The 22,125-nt window shown below is 42.4% G+C and overlaps 1 protein-coding gene across 8 annotated transcripts in view; it reads left to right on the top strand.

Annotated features, from left to right (window-relative positions):
* The window catches only part of ZNF827 (zinc finger protein 827), a 151,350-nt gene that overhangs the window by 56,463 nt on the left and 72,762 nt on the right, over window positions 1-22,125 (top strand). For all 8 annotated transcript variants that reach the window (XM_081136693.1, XM_081136688.1, XM_081136687.1 and 5 more), the window contains exon 5: window positions 3,332-3,565. In XM_081136693.1, the coding sequence (XP_080992819.1) occupies window positions 3,332-3,565 (234 nt within the window). The remainder of the gene's footprint in view (window positions 1-3,331; window positions 3,566-22,125) is intronic.

Raw genomic sequence — 22,125 nt, 5'->3', positions numbered from 1 at the left:
AATATCTTTTCATTTCACTTTTCTCTGTAGAAAAAAATGGGTTGTTTTTGTTTTTTAACTAAGAATAATAAAAAACAGTGGCAATTGTTCAGCCATGTTAATTTTAAAATATAGGTTTTATATACTATTCTCAGTGTAAATATTTCTGGTAATTGAAAGAAAGCAGGATAACCTTCATATTACTATTTTGACATCTTTTATTTAGGCCCAAATGTTTGGGAAATTAAAACTTGAGCAAACGAGTGTCTTTCTCATGCCTTTTTGACATGTCATTAGTTTTATTTACATTTCCCTAGCACCTTACTAGTTTTATGCTATTCTTGACATTGTCAGAATGAAAACCAGATAGACTGTGCCTTGCAAATGTATAATCCAGCAACATCCGGATCACCTATTGTGGGTTTTTTCAGGTGTCTTATTGAAGTTCTGTTACATCTGGGTTGTACTAACAATGCTATTTTTTTCTTCAGTCTTATGTAGCATGTATTCTCACTATCCTCCCAGAAGCTCCTTATATCTTCAGAGAGCATCAGCATACTGGCTGCCCCCTCTAGCTAGAAGTTGGGATTTACTTCTAGGGCCTCAGTCGTTTTTTAGCTTTTACTTGCCTCACCTTAGAATTTTAAAAAGTTTTAAAATAAAAAATGCAGCACTGAAGCATTTTTAAAAATACCTAACCATTCACTTTATATTATTCCTTCCCAAAGACTCCAAGTCACAGACTTGAGAGACCATACACTGTTAAATTACTCTGTCGTGACTACCTAGCATGCTCTCGGGAAAGGGTTTTATGAAGGGTCCTGGAAAAAGGGCTTAGGGCAAGAGAAGCTTTAGGAGGTGGTTAACAGAACCTCCAGGAAGTGGTAGAAAGGGGAGAAATGTGCTAAATAAACAAAGTCTTCTTAGGAGCTACCTTCCTGGTAGAGGTCGGAAATACATACTTGCTGCAGATTGCTCTAGAAGACATCTTTGTTCCCTTTGGTTCAGATTCTGATGGCCTTGTCCCCAAAGGGGTAGATTATTTTAAGCACTTTCCTTGATATCCGGACTCCTTTAGTAATGCCAGGATCCAAGTGATTATTCAAAGACACCTCAGTAAGCGCTGTGGTGTAGGCAGCAAAGCTCTTAACCTTATCCCCAAATGAAAGATCAGACCCAGGAAAAGCATTTCGGATTGCCTTTGGTGGAATATTTTGAGATTCTTAGTGTTTGTTTACCACAGGTAATAGTCGAACACCATCTGATGTCACTAATTTGTGGCCAACTTATTTTGTTCATTCAACAGATGTATATATTGAATACCTACTGTGTGCCAGGCACTGTTCTAGGCATTCAAAATCCTTTAGCGTTAAAACAAAGATCATTACCTTCATGAAGAACAGACCATATGTGGTTAACATAATAAATAAGAAAATTATATAGTGTATGATTAGTCTGTGCTGCCATAGCAAAATACCACCGACTAAGTGGCTGAAACAACAGAAATTTATTTTTCACAGTTCTGGAGGCTGGAGGTCCAAGATAAAGGTGTTGTCAGGTTTGGTTTCTCCTGAGGCCTCTCTCTGTTTGGCTTGAAGATCACCACCTTTTCACTTTGTCTTCACATGTGTCTCACTTCTTATAAGGGCACCAGTCATATTGGATTAGGATCCACCCTGATGGCCTCATTTAACCTTAATTACCTCCCTATCTCCAAATACAGTCACAACGGGGTTTAGGGCTTTAACATATGAATTTGGAGGGCATATTTCAGTTTTGAATAGTATGTTATCAGCTGATAAATATTTTGGATAAAAAGGAAGATTAAAGTAGGGTAAGAGAGATTGAGAGTACTGGGGAGGGGTTGCAGTTTTGAACAGGGTAGACTTCCTTGAGAAGGTGGTATTTTAGCAAAGACCTGAAGGTTAAGTTACATTAGTGTTGTTATAACACAGGGACCAGAGGTGGAGGAGTGGTGTGATGAAAGTTGGTCAGGGACATAAGGATGAGCAGTCTATGGACTAGGCTCTAGTCCTAGCTCTTTCTGGTAGCAAAACTTCCAAATGTTATGTTGGCCCTCTGGGCTCGTTTCCAGATATGCTGGCCTGTATGAACTTGTGATTCCAGAATATACATTCTTGGAGTGACATGAGTAGAAAGGACTTTGTGTCCTTTCTAATAGGTGTTTGCTTTGGGGATGTATTTTCTGCCTTTTATTTATTAAGTAGGAATGGGCTTATGGCTCGTTCTAATAAGTGTTACTAAGAACTCTGTATTAGGATGAGATCTTCTTTCTCAGAAGACAAACACACCCAATAGAACCAACTTAAAAGTTCCTGTTAAGTGGCCTTTTTCAGGGGAGCAAGATGCCTGTGAAAGTTGCAAGTGGTAGAGGATGCTTGTCTTCCTTCTTGGTCTTTCCTGCGTAGTGTGTAGCTTAGTGGTACGTTGTAGCCAAGCCACAGAATCCATCCCGTAATAGGCCAGTTAGCTCTGCCCTGACCACACACTGCACACCAACCAACCATGCTAAAAATGGAAAAAGGGCATAAGTGGAAACACTGGTGAAATCTGAATAAACTCTGGAGTTTAGATCATAGTAATGTGAATTTCTTAGTTCTGACAAATGCATCATGGTTAGGTAAGATGTTAACATCGGGAATGCTGGGTGAAGGATATATGGGAACTCTTCAAACCATCTTTACAACTTCTCTGCAAATCTGAAATTATTTCAAAATAAGTTTTCTTTAAAAATTGCCCTTTGTGGACTTGGAGATGACTTGGGCTACAGACATGGACCCAAAAAGCAATACCAACTGCATGTCCCACTGTGGGTCAGTGATGTTGGCTTATAATAGAGCAAAAGTGCTGTATCTCTAGTCTGAGCTTTTCTTTCTGTTAAATTCTCTGTCCTCACCTTATACCCCACCCCAGGTTTGTGCTGTGGTTTTGCCTCTGACTCATGTTTATATTTAATATTTTATGGCAGAATAACTGCCTGAGGCCATTATTCTCTAACAGGATTGGTGGGGAGAGTGCAGATAGGCCAGGGAGGCAGCAACATAGGCAGGAAAGAAGACGTTGAGGGAAACCAAAGAGAAAATGCCCAAACACGTTGTAGAAGCAGCACTTTTTGAAACAGGATGGATTTGAAAGCTTCAGAAGCCCACGAGCTCATGGAGTGTATTGTATTTTTGTGCCCAGGGCTCAGCCGATTTTGATTAGGTTGTGGTCCCCCCTGCTGTTAGCACAGTGTGATCGTGCATCCATACTTCATTAAGTTGGGGGCAGCTAAGAGGGGAGTGGCCTTTTATATCTGTGTATATATATAATCCCTTTCTTCTTTTGACAGCTGCAAATCAGAAGGAGCCCATGAATCTTAACTTTAAAGTGAAAGAGGAGCCCAAGGAAGAGGAGGCCCTCAGTGCCTCCTTGCCTCGGTCCAACTATGTGTTCAGCCCGGAATCTGAAGTGTCGGCCCCGAGCATCTCTGAAGACACGCTGAAGGCCCAGGAAGGGAAGGGGAGTGGGCTAAGGCGGGACATGTCAGTCAAAGCAGCTTCTGAACTTCTCATGAAACTATCAGGTACTTGATTTATTCTAAAATGTTCACATTCTGATCATTTCACTTTCGAGCCAACTGGCTGCTTCCTGCACAGGCTATGATTAGCCTAATGGCCACAATGTCATTATTTCGGCGAATTTGGGGATGATTGGATTACTTGGCTTAAAGTCCTGTGTTGTGTGTATGGGTTTGTTTTCAGATGTTAGCTGTATATCTGACCTACTAAATACAACCTTTTTCTGAATATTGCTGCAGATTGTTGGAAAGCACCACTGCTTTCTAAGATGATGTAGGTCATAATTTTAAATGGGTTCTAATGACATTCAAAGCACTTCTGCTAATTGATCAGAATATCTATTTTTTCCTAATAGAGGACCTTGCATTTCTTGTCTGTATTTATATTTTATAGTCTTTAAGAACCATTGAAAATATTTTTCTTAACCTAATAAGTAGTTGAGATGGCACTTGAAGTAATTACGCATAGCGTAGCAATGAGATTTTAGGAATTGAAAATTTTATAATGGGATATTACAATAATTAATCTCAGTCCTTAAGATGAATGACTTTTAAAATTAGTATCTAAATGTAATCCCAGCCTATCAAATGTTGGCAAAACGGGTTATAACTTGAAATTTATGTACCCAGACTCCTATCTGCTCCAGCCCCTTCTGAACAGGTAAACATTTAGTGTCTTTTAAATTGAAAGGTATGACTTTTTAGAACATGGAAAGAAAAGTTATATCAATAAAGTTATATCAAGACTTACCAAGTCATACTGCATCCTTAGTTCACTACTGCTTAAAGATGTACAGTTAGGGGGGCTCCTTCCCTGCGTAATTTCATAAGCAAATCTGTGTCCCTGGTTGACCAGTAGCTTAGAAGGTAAGAAATTATTAGTGATTTTCTTAGAGTCATTGTATCAGAACAGTTGAAATTCCTGTATTTGCCAGTTGGTGGGGTTAAGAATTCTTTCCTTTAGTGTTAATTCAGAATGCACTGGAACTTCAGGGGAACATTATTTGTTATAAAATAGAGCGTGATACAATTATTACATTTTATTATAGCTTCATTTTTCTAAACTTGGCAATGATAGTGCAGCTTTTCCCATAACTGGGAGGTCTAACAAGATTGTGCTGATTGGTGAAAGCCGAAAGTTTAAAAAAGTGATATTCAAGCCAACAGCTTTTCTTGTAGTTGAACCCTCCCTTCAGTGTCAAAAAGTCTTGGTGACAGAGAGTAATCTGTTGTTTTTTTCAGTCAATTCAGAGAGGCCACACAACTCTCTGATTCTTTTCCATATCATAGGCTTTCACATCACAGGGACTTGAGCTCCTCTAACAATGACTTTTTCCCCTCCTGATGGTAAGATTCTAGTGTATAATATTTCTGTCTCAGAGTTTGCTGTGCAGCCAGTATTGTGAGTAGAGAAAGCTGAAGTGGACCCGAATGATAATACGCAAAAATGAGATTTCAAGAAAGAGGTTCTTTCAGGAAAAACATTTTATCTTAATGCTTTTGGATGATGAGGTTTAAAACAATAAATTAGGAAATCACTTCTTCGTTAATGAGGTCCCTCAAATGGAATATGGCTATGCAGCCACACACATTTGATATTTGTGGACAGCAGTGGCCTTTCTAAATGTTTATGTTGAGTTTTATCGAGTCCATCCAATGTTGAATGGACGACATGGTCGAATTTCCAAAGGGCCTCTGCCCTGCTTTGTGGTGTGGAAGTGAAAAGGTGTTTGAAGACCAAGATAACTATTTTTTGCCCTGAAAACATTTCCCAGCATTCTAAGTGCAAGAGGCCTAGTTCAAAAAAATATGCATCCCAGTCCCTACCCTCTAGGTGCTTATGTCTGGTCAAGAAAAATCCGAGGGAATTCATCCAGTAAGTAACTGGCACCTGGAACTTCATTCTTCTGCTCTCTAGCAGACTGTGGTCAGGTACACTGCAAAGAAATGTCCAAGTTAGTCCTAACTATGGGCATGTGACTTAAAACAAATGTCACCATTCCGAAGCTGCAAAATAGAGAGGACTCACCCTTGATTAGGTTTCAAGTGGACACCGGAGTTTCTAAGCATGGATAGGTCAGTGCTCTTGGAAGGAGGAAGTTGTTAGGAAAAACTTGCTATTCTGTCTTCCCTCACTTTGTAACTTTAGCCATTTCAGTGTTCATGCCCTGAAAGACATCCAAGTATAGGACTTGTCAGTGTCTTCACACCCCCTTTCCCAGGATATTTCCTGTCCCTCTTAGACAAGGGTGGTAATTCAGTTCCCAAGGCATCTATGCAGTAGTCAGAGCTGCTCTGGATGCACCTCATGTGAGACCCCCAAGGCCTTGCTGCAGGCATCCAGTCACGCTGGGGAAAATCCTTCCGGTCAGAAGAGTCGAGCGAGAAAAGGGCATCCCGTGCAGTATCATACATTTTTTTTCCATCTTTCAGTTTGGAACCAAAGAACAGCTAAGATGTAGAATGAAAGGATTTTTCTTCTCTGTTGCTTATTTCCTGGAGAATAGAAGCTGTGATCCGTAGTAGTTTAGGCCATTTTAGCCTTTTCCTTGAATTAATAAGAGGAAGCTAGTCAATAATTTTGGCTGCTTCAATTCCAGTTTTAATTTATGATAATGCCTTAATGGATGTTGGGCACGTGGCCCAGTCAAATATCATGTGAAACTTCCCTATGTGGAGAAACCTCTGTAGGTATATTGTTTTCCAAATTGACATTTACATCTTATGGGAAAAACACAGATGCGTTAGAGACTCGACTAAATTTTTCATTAGCTGCCTGTTTGGGGAAATCTGAGTTTTCTTACTTCCTGTGGCTCAAGCTCTATGTCAGTTGTTAATTGGGAAGTCAAGTGTCTGACAGCTGGGCCAGATAAATTGATAACCATAAAGAAAGCAACCCACTCCGAGGAAACCACTGGACGCCTGCGACTACCTGTTGTTATGTGACACAAGGCAGCCAAAATAATCAAGGCTTTTCTGCTAAGCGTATAGTTGCCAAAGATAATTCCCAGAAGTCCTGATTTAAGGAGGCCGACATGCCAAAGTTCAATACAGAGGATATATGACATTCGACAGACTAAGAGAATCAAGTCGCACTATTAAACTCTGGTTTTGCAGTGTCTGGTGACCTTGCAAACTTAAGGAACAGATGTGTTACCATAGATATGACTTAATGCCGAAAGCGACACAACATCCTATCTGCTTTGTCTCTGTTGTGCCTGAAGAGAAGCATCTAGACTCAAAGAGATCAAGAAATGCTCTCTTCTCCCTTTGGGGAGCCACGGGTTTACATGGGGATGTGCATATAAAATGTACCACATATATGGTTATAGCTAGAAGCAGCAGGTAACAATGACTTAAAAATATGAGTTCCACAAAAATAAGTAGCTGGAAAACCAGAGTTATTCAGAAACATTATTGAAAAACAAAACACTTAAATGTATCCAACATGGTAAGTAGAACTTGATATCCAGACCTTAATTAGAAACCTGTCTATTGGTTTTCTTATTTCTGTGCTTAAAAAAGGACACCGGATGGATTTATATTCATTTCTGATTTATATTCGTTCATCCCAACCTAGTGTTGGAAAGGAGTAGAAATGATAATTGCCTCTTGTAGAAGAATCCGAGAGGGCTCTGGGTCTGAAATGCATAGTGATGCAGGGGAGTCAGCTAAGTAAGCTAGGGCCTCAGCTGTGAGGGATTTCGAAGCAGGTGAACTTAGGTAGGGTGGTTTTCACTGGTGATGCCAACAGCTTCTGAGTTCAAAAGAGCAATTAGACAGATGTTTCTTAGTCCCAATTCCAAATTCCAGCTGATGGCCTCACTCCGATCGGGGCCTACCAGTGGACACTTCTGTATCTCGGGGTAAGGGCACGTTGGGCTGACATGGGCGCCGTCACATAGGATCCACGGGAGGAGGAGTGAAAGTGGTGTGAGACCAGGAAGGTGAACAATATGTATGAGCCACAAAAGTTAAGGAGCAGATTATAGTAACTGCTATTATTTAAATATTAAATGTACATGCGTTTTGGCCGTTGGATGACATTTCCTTTCTGGTAGACCCTCAGAGAAGACCGGCCCTGCCAGGACTTTACCCAGCCAGCCGCAGCTGTGCGTGTGAGGCAGTGCTTCTCCAGGGGTGTCCCCAGACCAGCAGAGTGGGCACAGGTTGGGGACAATCAGCAAGTGTTAGAAATGCAAACCCCTAAGCCCTACTCTTGGACCTGGCTGTACCCCTGTGGTTTGTACAAGCCCTACCAGGGATTCTGACAGCCAAGTCTTGAGAAGCACTGAGCTGAGGAAATGGTTAACTAGAGAAATGAATTTTGTCCATCTGAAAAGAATGCCTTAGGTTGAAGCTAACAGAGAACAAAGCTCTATTGAATGTACATTTTACTCTTTAAAAAGAACCGTCTCTCTTTAGTGGAGATTCTTTTTAATTTATTATGAAATAATGGTATCTTGGAACCTTTTTTAGAAGGGCACATGTACCTAATAAATTAAGAGAGTGTTGATTACAAGCCTCAGATAGTACTACTATTTTCAGTGTTCTTTGCTGTTAAGTTTCATGATTATTCCTGGGCAGTATTGGCATTCTTTTAGGAGGAAAAAGCTGCTCCCCCTCAACCCCAACAAATCAAAGACCATTCGAGGGACACTTCTATTCTAAAGAATTCCTTGAGATAAATTAGAGATTTTAGCTAAATAATTTCTCAGGGCAAAAATTATTCACTTTTCCATCTTGTATATCTCCTTCAGAAAATTGTAATCTATCCAACATTATAAGCAGTAGGACTTCAATAATAATCTACGAGGATGGAAAATAGCTGTTTCGGTTTTCTATTAATGTCATCTCACATTTGCCTCCTTCAAACTTATGTTATTTAATTAAGCGAAAAGAACATGGGAAACCTAGTATCTAGTTCCGTGTGCTTCTACTTGCTTACGTACAGCTGAAAGCAAAGCTCACTCCTAACGTGAACAGGTGACATGTTAGCAAGGCCATGTGAAAGGATCGAAGAGTGATTTAGAAGTATCAGTAGAAAAGTATTTAGTTTGTTTTATTAATATTGTCTGTTTATCACATTGTCAAGTACCTGGTACTGAGGAGGTTGAGAGCTTAAGATTGTTGAAGTGGCATGGTCTAGTCAGTCTGAAATTGAAAAATACTTCTTTTCACTGCAACTTGTTTTGAGCACCTAGAGAAATGTATTGAACCTAGTACTCTACTGTTCTAAGACCTCATACATTTTAGATTGTTATGTTTCAGAGGGAACTTCTAGACTGATTGTTAAGCACCTCCTCATTTTTAAAAACATCTTTATTGAGATATAACTCACATCACAAAATTTACCCATTTAAAGTGTACGAGTCAATGGTTTTTAGTATATTCACTGAGTTGTGCAACCATCTCCACAACCAATTATAGAATATTTTCATCACCCCAGGAAGAAACTCATACCCATTAAGAGTCATTTCTTATCCCCGTCCTCCCCCAGGCCTAGACAACCACTAATCTACTCTGTCTCAATAGATTTGCCTGGTCTGCATATTTCATATAAATTAAATCATACAATACGTGGTCTTTTGTAACTGGCTTCTTTCACTTAGCATAATGTTTCCACGATTCATCTATATTGTAACATGCATCCATATGTTATTCCTTTATACGGCTAAATAATATTCCATTGGATATTATTGCAGTGAAATATTCCATTGGATATTATTGCAATGGCTACAACAATAATATAATACTAATTTTATACATGGTATAAAATGGATATACCACACATTTTGTTCATCGATTCATTCATTGATGAACAAAATTTGGATTGTTGCCCAACTTTTGCTATGATGAACATTTGTCAGGTATTTTTGTGGACATACATTTCGTTTCTCTCGGGTAGATAGCTAAGAGTGGAATTGCTGGGTCAAATGGTAACTCTGTGTTTAACATTTTGATGAACTGCCAAGCTGTTTCCCAAAGCAGCTGCACCATTTTATATCCCCACAAGCCATGTAGAAGAGTTCCAGTTTTTTTCACATTCTTGCCAAAACTTGTCATTGTCTCTCTTTTTTATTATAGCCATCATACTGGGTGTGAACTAGTATTTCGCTGTGGTTTGGATTTGCATTTGACTGGTGATTAGTGATGTTGAGCATATTTGCATGTGCTTATTGGCCATTTGTGTATCTTCTTTGGAGAAATGTTTATTCAAGTCCTTTTCCCTCTTTTTAATTGAGTTGTCTTTTTACTCTTGAGTTGTAAAAATTCCTTATGTATTCTGGATATAAGTTCCTTGTCAGATATATGACTTAAAATTTTTTCCCATTCTGATGATTATCTTTTCACTTGCTTGATGGTATTATTTGTGGGGGGGGGGGGGGGGAAGGAAACACACAAAATCCCCCACAAACTCAACATTTTCATTTTGATATACTCCAGTTTAGCTCTCTTTTATTTTGTTGCTTGTGATAATTATGGAATTACTATGTTTTCCATAATTCCAAAAATTTCATAAAAATTGGGACTTTTTTAATATTAAAATGAAAGCCTGCCTTTACTTATATTAGCAAGTATTTAATGTTCATGTATAAAAACTACAAAACCTAATTTATTGAATGAATAACTCCATAGCAGAGTTGACCCCTTTAATTTATAAATTTACTGTAACATTCTGTGCTTTAGCTGATGGCAGAGAATATTTGTGTGTCAATTTCTTTTTAAATGACTTATAATGAATGTGACTAGCAATGGGCTTACAACTAATTGGCCAGATGGCTTTCCTCATTGCCATGTATATCTTAAGCAACTCTCAGGATATATGGGAAAGTTAAATCTCAGTAAAGAATTAGACTCATTTTTAGCACTTGAAAACTCAGAATGGACAACGTTTGGAGTGTGAAAACTGCATCTTATACAAACAAGGAATCGATCATTTTAATAAGATAAAAATGTGACATTTATATACCCAGGGAATTCTTTTCTTGAAGGCCTAGACCTTGTTAAGCTCAGAGGATATGCAGAGGTGTTATTTTCCTGCCTGGCTCGGCAGGATGGAGTCTGAAATAGCCCAGTGCGTCTCTGAAGGACCGTTCTTTTTCCAGCAGGAGAGGGGGACTTGCTCTAACAGGCTCTCCTCTCCCTCCATTGCTGAGCTACCCTCACTCTGATTAGTAAGCACCCTCTGTTTATTTTGTAACCTCACACACAGCTTACAGATTCTCGAACCCACACACCTGAGTGGCTGTTGCTGCTCCCCCTCTTCATGTGGGAGCTCGCCCAGCTCACACCCCAGGGCCAGTGACCCTGCACCCCCTTTCCCTTAGAGCCCTCAGCCCTCAGGCCACCCTTTTGCTTCCCTGACCCAGCTTCTCCACCTCCCACACTGCGGCCTGGGACTCGGAAAGGCCCGACTCAAAAGGGCTCCTGTTTTATTATCATCTCCCCGTCGCATAGCTGCATACGTTAATATAGCCCCGAAAATTAGTATTGGCTTTGGCTCGCAGAGACCAGGCAAGGACTCGGAGAGGAATTTCATCTGCTCCACCTTCGTTAGAGATTCCTTTGCTGTTTGGCTGCACGGGGGGGAGGGAGGGGTTTCAGCACAGTTGTAAAGTCGAGGGTAGGGCTGTAGGGTAGGGGTGCGGGGTATGGTGGAGGGGGTTCCAGACCCTCCTTTACAATATTGAGCAAAGGAAGGATGACACCTCGGAACTGTGTTTGTTTGCAGGTGGGGACAGCGTGCCCTCCTCCTGTACCTCTGCGTGGTTTTCTGTTTTCTGGTATAAATGACCACAACTGTTATCTTGTTCACAAGATAAACTGTGGCACAAACAGAGAGGCCATTTGTAAATACCATTCAATGGCGACAACTCTAAGAAGAAGCTTTATTTTCTGAGGGACCCAACTGCAGTGTGGATGCAAAAAACTGAGGAACCAGTGAGACATTCTGTTCCATTTTTCGCTCAGAGGATAAATTTCCCTTCCAGGTAGAAGCTGCGTACCTTATCCATGCATTCAAATCGTCTTCACCACTCTAAGCCTTTTATGGTTCTTGCCCTGGCTTTTTGACTATAATGTTATCACAGTTATCGTCTTGTGAGGGAGCCCACAACTGTTACATTTCTCAACCAGAGATCTAAAACATTTTCATTCCATAGTGGTTTTTCTTCTTAATTAACCTTTCACCTTTCACTTACTCGTGTCAAAGAAGGGCAACATTTGCATGTATAATTAAACCCCATGGATTCTGTGCCCATCTGAGTACAGGCTGGTGTCGCAGACCTACCTGTGGAGAGGGGACCCCTCTCCCCACTGCCAGGTAGCCTGTTTGCTGTGACCACGTGCCCCTCAGCACATGTGAGCCCCCGAGAATGACGGGACCTTTAGTTTTCATTGGGCAGGGCAGTGTCCATATTGGCCCAAGAATGGAGCACTCTCAGGAGAGGAACTAGTTCTCCCTATGGCTTCTGTTATCCTTATAGGAAGACAAAGGGTTGAAAAGTGGTATTTCCTCTTTATCAAGTGTCAGGACCTGTGGCATTCTTTCTGAAGGAACCTTGGTCTTCCTTCCCAATGATTCTTCTGTTTACTCCACCCATATATATAGCTTTCCCCATATTTAAACCATCCTGAGTTTATGCTGGGAGTTGATTTACTTCCTATTTTCTAAATATGGGATAGCAGCTGGATTCAAAACTTTTCCTGGTTTTCCATGGTTTGCCATATATTTGTATCATTTACATCCAAAGCTGGAGAAATAAGGCAGGTGATAGAATATACATGTGACCCACCACATTTCATCTTAGGTCCGAACTCAGGTGGTGAGGGCACCTGTTTAAAGAATGAGTTATGAACTTGTTTGCTTACTTCTTGCTACTACCATCCTAATCACCACAAACACCTAGAGATATATACACACTTCCCTATTGTCACTTCCAGAAATTCTGTTTTGGAGTCGGGATGTTCATGGGGACAGGTTTACTGGAGACTTCCTCTGGTCCAAATACATGTCGCCAAATGTACACTTAATACCCTTGCTGTCGAGAGGGAGTGAGACCATCAGCAGAGCTGAAGGCTTAATGGGGACTAACCGTGAAACTACAGTGATTTGGGGAACTTACTCTGAGAGTGGAGTCATCACCCCTCCCTCTGTGTCTTTGAATGTTGGTAGGAACCTTTGCTTGAAACTCATCAATGCTTATTTAGCCAACATATTGGTAGTATGTAGACAATACTTATTTTTCTTCTGCCCTTTTTTTAAAGAGACTGTAGGGACTGAAGAAGAAAACTGGGGACTAAGAGGATAGTTTAACCAAGACAGATGGTTACCTCCTTTCAATTACTTGTGCTAAATAAAACCTTTTGCATTTCGTTCATCCCCTCCGAATACTGTTGAAAATATTTTCTCCTAAAACATTGTCCACATTAGAAATCTCTTCCCGTCTTACTCTTGTCTCAGCTTTCTTGGAGATACCCAAGGCCCAAAGGAGTCCTCCTGTGTGTGGCAGTGAGTGTTCAAGCATTAGGCCCGGTTCTCAGCTGAGGGCTGGTGACCTCTTCCTCTCTTTTCTTGCTCTCCACCACCTGCTCCAGAGAGGACCCAGCAACAGAGAGGAAGGGGAATTAAAATGAGTCACTGACACTACGTATAAGTAGCTTTGATTAAAAAATAAAATAAAAAGAAACATTTGGAAAAGAAGGTTGAAACCCAGCCACGGAGTACTCCGTGTCTCCAAGAATCTTGGGGTAAAGTCAAGACCCCAGAGAGACCATTTTCTACCATCTGTCCAGGGGTTCCCACAGGCATGGTACTAGGGATGGGGCCTTATCAAAGGCAAAGACTCATTTATCACTGGCTATTAGAGCCTTGATTTTTTGGCAAAAGTATGTAAAGATTTGCTGGGGTTTAAATGAACCCTATCCTTTAACTTTCCTCTACTTCTCATTCTATCTTTCCATTTATTTTTTATGATCTTCCTTCCTTTTTTTTTTCTTTTGCTTATTCATTTAACAAATATTTATTGAGCTCCTAATGCAAAGGCGAACAAGACAGTGCACTCTGCTGCATGGAGCCTACATTCTCACCTCACCCCATCTATTGGGACCCATTTCTCCCTCTAGCTAGTGCTCTGTTGCTCTCTGACGCTGTGCCCTCTGCTCCATGCTTACCAGCCCTTCCCCGCCTGCTAGAAACATCGACCACTGCGGGAGATGCAGTCAGGACTCCTCAACAGAGATACATACCCTTGTGACACGATTCAGTAATATTTAGCACTGCCTAAGAAAAGCACTTTAAACTTGTCTGCATATACAAAAGCCCTTTTACCATCAGTTAGTGGAAATACTTAAAAAGTTTTGTAAAACTCTCAGTAATTGGAAAAAACCTCTTTGCTTGCTCCTTCTGCTTTTTGGGCAGTAAAGACTCCCCCACTTTCTCCTTCCCCCCTCTTTGTGCATAAAGCACTTGATAGAGATGGACCTTGCCTTCTGGTAATTTTTTTATGTCAGCAGGAATTCTGTTGAATCTTTCAGGAATTCTGTTTAAAACTGACACGTGCACACCCACCCACCCCCAGCATTCAGGTTCATGGAAAGATAGAGGAAGGCCTGTTAATCGCAACAAATGAGGTGAACAGAGCTTAAATTTATTAAATGGCAAAGGATAATGATGTTAAATAGCTTTAAGGTTAGATCAGATACTTTAATTGACCCTATTTCTTTTCTTTTCTTTTTTAAATGTGAGACAAGAAAAGTATATTCTGGACATTAGATGAAAAATAGGTTAATTTTTAAAAAATGAGATCATTTGGAATGTTACCAAATGGCAGACTTACAGTTTAAATGCACCTCTTTAGCTAATTTCCAGTGAAATCATCAAATGAAAAGAAAACAAGATGATTGGGAGAGGTTTTACATTAACACCGGGACTCTCAGAGTGCAACAGCTAACGTCTGAGCCATTCCACATCATTGCTGGTTGCAGAAGCCGAGCTCCCAGTGCCCCCAAAACTCCTGATTGTCACTTGGACAAAAGTGAAATGGACAACAGTAAAATGTAATGGAGATGTTCTGACTTGTGATTGTCTTCCACGTGACCACTCTGAGAGACCTTCCTTTATGTCACAGGAAATTCCCACGTAGCTTAACGCTAGGCAGTATCTTACCCACAATCAAGCCCAAAACCTGTGCTGCAACCTTGGGCCCAGTTTTGTGGCCAGTCTGAAAACATTAGCAAATGCCCAGTTACCTCAGCCAAGGACCTGTTGCATTGCTTCCTGGTACAGGCGATGTGAAGATGTTTAAAAATCAACAGAAGAAGAAAGCATCAAGTACTTTGCTCTGATGGAAAATGTGTTTCTTGGACCCTTGAAAGAGAACTTCCAGATCTCACTAGCTCTTTATTGCCTTTAAAGTTCAAGTTCCACTCTTTTAGGGCATATTTGTTCTTTGCAAATTCGGAACAATTACTGAAATGGAACACCTGGGGCTGCTCATTGTGTGCTTTTAAAAACTTGATTCTAAGTTGACCCCCTGCTTACTTCTCTCTAATTGTGGATTCTGGCCTGCATAGCTAATTCTTCAGATGAAGTCGCCAGGTAGTAGACTGATATAGAGGGCAAATGCTGGTTGATTTATAGTTTTGGTGATCCAATTCAAAAGGTCAATTCTGATAAAATATCTTCAAAATAGTTTCAGGAGCAGACAGGTGGTGTGGGGGAAGGGGCATACAAAAAGCCTAGCCTCATATGTTAAACAAAATTCTCCTAATGTTTAGATTACTATGAAGACTGGTTTTACCATCTAGAAAGATGATTTAATTTAATTAATTAATTGTTTAATGCATTATTTAATTTTGTGACTTGGTCTCACGGTTTGCTCAGTTCTGGATGAAATGTGGTGTGTGTGTTTGTATGTGTCCTGGAGGTCATTGTTGTGCTCTTCTGTTGAAAAATACTATTTTTTTTTTTTAATTAAGGGGGGAAAAAAGTTCAATTCCCTACCTCACACCATTAGCACCCCTGCCCACTGTGTTATCTTGTAGACCATGCATTTTATCCATTCCAGATAATTAATCTCCCATTCATTCCACTGTTCCAAGAAGAGGGCACTGGAAAATGCTGTACTTGAAGGTTCTTGTATATCAGGAGAACCAGAGAAAAATCTGCTGCACCACTGTTTTTCTTTCATGGAGACAGTTTCCTCTCTTTTTCCCCAGGAACAGACAACCAATATGTCTAGTAGGGAAAGTGGGTAACTGACCAGAGCCTCTGTTTCCTCTGGGGTGTGGCAGCACCTGTGGGAGAGGCTCAGCTTCAGATTTCATTCCTCAGAGCAGGACTGGGAGCCTTTCCCCACTGAGGACCACTGGACTCTGAGTGTGGTTGCAATGAACCAAGGGCCATACCATAGAGAAGAGTGAAATTTCATATATAACTTCTGTGGAGAAGCATACAACGGTCCAGTCACTGAAAGAGCATAAAACTTGTCTCAGTTTGCATGGGCTGCTGTTCTGTGTGATAGCGCGTAAAGCAAGAGAGACGGGGTGAAAAAGAGGACAGGAAGGGTAATGCTCAGCATCTACGCATCCGGTTCTTAATTCCCATCACAGGAATTCCATGATCTGCACTTCACTGGGGACCTACCTCCCTGCATAGGGTGAGGGAAGGCTGGGGCCTGAGGCTGCTTCGCTCCCACCTGAGAAGACCAACTCTGGTGCACAGCGTCCGGCTTCCATAGCATTTCCATATCTCCCTGCATCCTTGCCTCTGCTTGAGCAGGTCTGGGCTTTGCCTCTCCCTGTGCCACCAAGGAAACCCAGCCCGACTCCTTATTCCATTTTGATTTTGGCCAAGGCAAAAATCACGTAAGAGAAAGTGAAGGTAGAAGGCCACTCGCCTTTATCAGATCCAGCGGATGGCAGGCCCTGCGATGGGATGCTACAGTGTAATCTCGTTTCTCCTTCCTGCCCTTTGTTTCACTTCACTTCACTTCCCTTCAGCCCACACTGTTGCTCACAGAGTGTAAAGGAATGTACCCGACGCCTACAGGAATCAAGTTCTATACCTGGACACAGGTGTTTTTATGCCCAACCAAGAACTTTGTATCTTTGAGGATGGCAGGTTGGAGATGAAAGATTTTTAGCTTTTTTGATTGACAGGAGTATTCCTCTAGAAATGAATTGTGCCCACCTGGCATAGTTGGCATTGCTTCTAGAGGCTCTCTGAAGCTTCTCATTACTCTAAAACACTTCTAGTTCAGGACCGTGACAGTGAGCAGTCGAGAGAGAGAGAGGTCACTTATTATGGTTTATCTCAGTGCCATTGCTGGAGTTTCATCCTTTCATATTTTGTTTTAAGTTCATAGCATGTGGGAGTGTCTGTGGTAGACTGGGGAGTCAGGAGAGGGAGCATACTATTACAGGCCTACTACGTGCAATGCTTTAGGTGACCAATGTTCATTAAGCATATTGAATGTGCCAGACCTTGTGCAGTCTTGGAGATGAAAGATGAATAAGCATCTAGCTCTCACCTGAGAGTTCAGTCCAGAGGAAAGCAAACCCCTAAATAATAATTGCAGTGACTACAGTGTTTGCAAGGGCTGTACAGTGTAAAGGTAAGACAGAGCAGGAGGAGTGCCAGTTGGGGCAGATGAGGGAATGCTGCTCACGGAGGGGACATCGAAATAGCTTTGAAATCTGAGTAGGGTGTTATTGGGTGTTTAAGAAGGAAATAAGGTGAGTAGCCCGCATGGCGCATCCAGGCAAATGGAGTATTTCAGTATTGGGGGGCGTGAAGGCACGTGGAAGAGTCCCGGGAGCCGGTGCGGGGAGACCACGGGCCGGGGCTTCTGCCAGACAGAAAGGGAAGGAATCATTGTAAAAGGACCGCAACCCAAGGGCAGAAGTGAGGCAGAGCTGGGGGTGGGGGGAGGCAGGAGCCAGGAGGCTTTCATGGGGGTGCCTGTGACACCTCTTCCCTTTTCTCTGGCTCCCCATGGCACACGCCATGCTGGCCCACCCCTCTCCACCTCCTTTCCTTGATTCTTTCTGCTCCTCTCTAAGAGCAGAGGTAACGCTTCCACCCTGCCCGTGTGCTCTACCGCCTTCCCTTGCTGCCCGAACCCGGTCCCCTGATTCAGATGACGGGGTGAGGTCACTGTGTGTCACTGGCGAGTCTTCTTCTGCTGCCTGTAAGCCATCAGGAAGTCCACTTCCTGCAGGAATCATAAATACTTCACCAAAACAGAACTGAAAATGTTTCTTTGTGTTTCTCCCCAACTCAACTTTTTATTCCTGTTCCTATTAGTACGATCTTCCAAATTTCAAGGCTTCAAAGTCATAGAAATATTTTTTTCAATCACACTACCCTTTATGCAGGCATGTACAAAGTTTCTTCGTAATTTCTCCCACATTGGTCTCTTCATTCTTCTTTCAGATCCCTAGTCCGTCTGCCACCAGTTCCTCCTCATGGAACCTCTAGACTATCTCGGGAATTTTTTCTATCTTCCTGACCATTGGTTCAGGCCCTCCTGGTCTCTGTGCTTGGATGACTACAATACACTCCCCTGCATTCCTTCGAAGTGCCTCTGCCGGGTTGGCCTTCTGAAATGCATGTGACAATGCGACCCCCCTGAGCAAACCTCCCCGTGACTGCTCCCCACTCAGGGCAGGCTTCTGGCCCAGGACCTAAGAGTTCACATTCTGCCCCTATCTACCTCTCCAATTTTATTTCTCTGGAATATAACCTGATGTTCTTTGTTAAACAGTATGTGAAATGGAAGACTTGGCTTCAGCACCAAGGTTACAGCAGGAAGAATTTTTCTGAAAAAGCACTTGCCAGAGAGTCAGAAAGTAGATGATGAGTGTAGAGGTTGGTGGAAGGGAAATGGGGCGATGGTGTTGATGGGTAGAGTTTCCACTGGGGAAGAGGAAGCATTCTGGAGGTGGCTGCTGGCAGTGGCTGCACAGCAATGGGGTCTGCTTAATGCCATGACCTGCATACTGAAAAATGGTTAAAATGATAAATGTCATGTTATGTATCTTTTTCCCCCCACCCCACGAACAAACTCCTGAACCTCTTGGTCAAGTTGAGAGAATATAAAAGCAAGAGGTTATTAAAGTTTGGGGCCAGGGGATTTTGGAGAGAAGTGTGCTGTGATCCCTTCCCCCGCTGCAGGGGAGAAAGGATGGAAGAGTGATACCAACCGCCCACCCCAAATCTAGAGAGCATGACTTAAGGGACACCACCTGGGCAGTCTGATCTTGTGCTCTCCTCAGTTGGGGAGCCTGGTGGATTGGTGCCCGACATCTGCCTGGGGAAATCTAGAGGGTGGGACACGGGGTGGCCAGCCCCTTTGGTGGCCAAGTGTGCTGCATGGGGCCTGAGCTTGCCCTCTTTGTCTGATCAAATAAAAGGCACTGTTTCCTGTGTCTGCGACAGAAACCAATTTCCCACAGAGAGCTGGCATCATGGGTGTTGATTTAAATGCTGTCCACTGGGGCTGCCTAGAGAATTGATGGTTCCTCAACATAACAGGAGATGGAAGTGAACAGGTGGGCTCCTAGGGGCAGTGAAGGAAATGAGCGACCCCAGACAAGAGGAATTTAAGCCAGGAGAAGGGAACTGCAGGGGAGAGGCCAAAGTTATAGGTCTCCAAAGACCCCATGCACAAATCCCATAACCACCTGCTGGCCTGAAGAAGGTAAAACCTTTCTAGAAAAGGGGAGTGAAGTAACACCTTTCTTATTCCCTTCACCTCTCCTCCCACCCCCACCCCCAGCCCTTCTCTGGGGTCTGAAAGGGCAGCTGGTGTGTTGGGTAGAAAGCACGGGGAAGGGAGAAAGCCCACCACCCTCTCCCCTCCCCCTGTAACAGGTAACCAGCAGAGTCCTCCAGACAGCAGAGAGGACTTACCTCCAAAGGAGGGTTGAAGTGTGAATTAGCACGTGGGATCGGGTCTTCCCTATGCTGAATCAAGACTGTTTCGCTGTTTGAAGGGGTTTTTAGGTTTTGTATCATCTAAGCATTATCAGGTATGCGCTTGCCTGACCTTTCTTTCCCCCAGGGAAAGGGGAGGAACTCTTCCTACCAGGCAGGTTTAAAGAGACAATGGACCACAAAACATAGAGTTGCTTTTATGTTTACACCCTGTGAGTGCTGCTTATTCAAGGTACCAGTTCCACCTCTCAGTGTCCGCCCTCTAGCCAAACCAGACAATGCGATATTCCCCGATCGCCCCGGGAGGAGTACAATTCCACCTCTGTGCTTTGGTTCACGGTCTTCCTTAACTCTTCTTCCCACACTGTATTTTCATTTCACTTCTTACATTAGAGGGCTGTTGGCACTGTCTGCTCATTCATGTAGATTTAAACTGCTTGAGGGAAGGAACTATGTCTTATTTGCCTCTGTGTCCCACCCTTCATATATCATAGTACTTAGCACATAGTAGACATTTTTAAAAAGATTATAGAATGACCAAATGACTGACGAATGAAATAATACAGTTTGATGGCTGGTATGTATTATGCTTAGGAAAGTAGAAAAGACAGAATTATTGCATTCTCATTGCTCCCCCCTCCACCCGTTGCCAAGCAGAGTTTGAATAGGGCTTATCTGATTCACAGACCAACTCTTTCAAAGCTCCCAGCACACACAGTGTTCTAAACACTTCTAAAGAGGACATATCATCTTTTTTTTACAACAAAATATCCATATTTTTTAGAGAAAAATTACAAAATACAAATAAGCATTGCAATAAACAGTCACTTGCAATCCACCTCCCAGGCATAACCTACTGTTAACACGGCCTCTCATCTTTTTCCATGTGCCAATTTCTTTCTTGGAATAACAGTGTAGGCCACTTGGGGTAAAATTAATATTTGTCCTGTTATTTTAGAAAGAGATTCTAAAAAGATCTGTTATGTGTATGGAAGGGGGAAGATGATGGGAAAGAATAAAATCCTGGATGTGTAGACCTGTCCCTGGGTGTGGGAGTCAAAGCTATGTCAGTGAAATGATTCATTCAACCATTGGTATGTTCGGACGCCCCAGGCTAAAGGGAAGGAGTGGGCCAGGGACCAAGTGGGATCTATAGCAGACACCCTGTTCCCAAGTCAGCCTGCCTCTTGCATCCTAAGCCAGCCTGTCCCCACACCTGGCTGTGAAGGTGATGAATACACAGGGGAGCCTAAGCTACAACTTTCAAGAAAGGGGGGTGGGGAGAGGTAGAAGAGGGTATAAGGGGGATTAAGTGGTGATATAAGAGGACTTGACTTGGGGTGGTGAACACACAATGCAATATACAGATGATGTGTTATAGAATTGTACACCTGAAACCTATATAATTTCATTAACCAATGTCACCCCAATAAATTCAATAAAAAACAAAAATAATGAGCTACGGCTTGTGAGGAGGTTTTTCTTCATTCAAGCCATGGGTGCTGATTAAATTTGGAGGAGGGGGCTGAAGACTAGAGTGTGGCAAAAACTTCACAGCAGTGGTTTTCGGTTGGGTTGATTTTGCCCCCCCCCCCCCCCCCCCCGAGAACATTGGCAATGTCTGGAGTTATCTGCGGTGGTCACAATTAGGGGGACGGCGACACTGGCATCTAGTGGGTGGAGACCAGGGTTGTTGCTAAACATATTACAGTGCACCACACAGCCTCCCACAGCAAAGGAGTATCTGGCCCCAAATGTCAGCAACGCTGAGGTTGAGAAACCCTGCTTAAGGAAAGGGGGCAAGGAAACACGTGACAATAATGCCTGGAAGAGCAAGGACTATAAAAATATTGATTACATTATGCCTCACTTGCCCATTGAGACGTCAGCTTGAAAGCTCTCCTCCGCGAGTCTGGAGTCCATTGGGTAGATTAAGAATGCTAAAGGCTGTTATCAGTGGTCAGTGTTTTGTGCATGTTTGAAAAGTCAAGGGTTGTCATAAGAAAGGGAAGAAAGCACTTCATGGAAATCGTACTTGAAATTATCCCAAGTAGCTTTTGAAAACAAATTTCATTAAATTCAGTGGCGCAAACAGCCAAGTGCTTTTTAATCCAGGGGCAAAGCTGGGGAAAGGTGTGGGGGGAAGGTGGGGGCAGTAATGGAGCTTCTTTCTAGCTTTGCTCTGTATGTTGTTGAGATTTTTTTTTAAACTAAATGAATCCCTTTCTAATATTCCTTTGTGTTTGTCTTCAAGCTTGGGAATGACTTGCAGGGTTCAGAGACATCATTACGTACCTGCGACACTGACCCCACTATTTATTTTTCATATAAAAGCACTTGGAGGGAACACAAAGAGGGGAAATGTGTGTTGTGACTACACCAATGGGTGACCCAGCTGGAAGTCAGGAGGGCTCTCAGGTCACCAGATTCCTAAGGGGACAGGGGGTGTGGTCAGTACTCAAGGAAAAATTAGATGGACTGGAAGTAGAGGGAAGGAAGCTAAACGTGTAACTTGCAAAGCTTTGTATTCTTTTTATTTTACTTATTTTTAGCATGATTGAATCAAGAAACGTGGTTTCACAGACATACAGAGAAAAAACAGCTTGGCAGAGCTAGGGGAAGG

The sequence above is a fragment of the Miniopterus schreibersii genome, assembly GCF_964146895.1.
Source record: "Miniopterus schreibersii genome assembly, chromosome: 4".
Lineage (NCBI taxonomy): Eukaryota > Metazoa > Chordata > Mammalia > Chiroptera > Miniopteridae > Miniopterus > Miniopterus schreibersii.
This window is presented reverse-complemented; position numbering and strand designations above follow the sequence as displayed.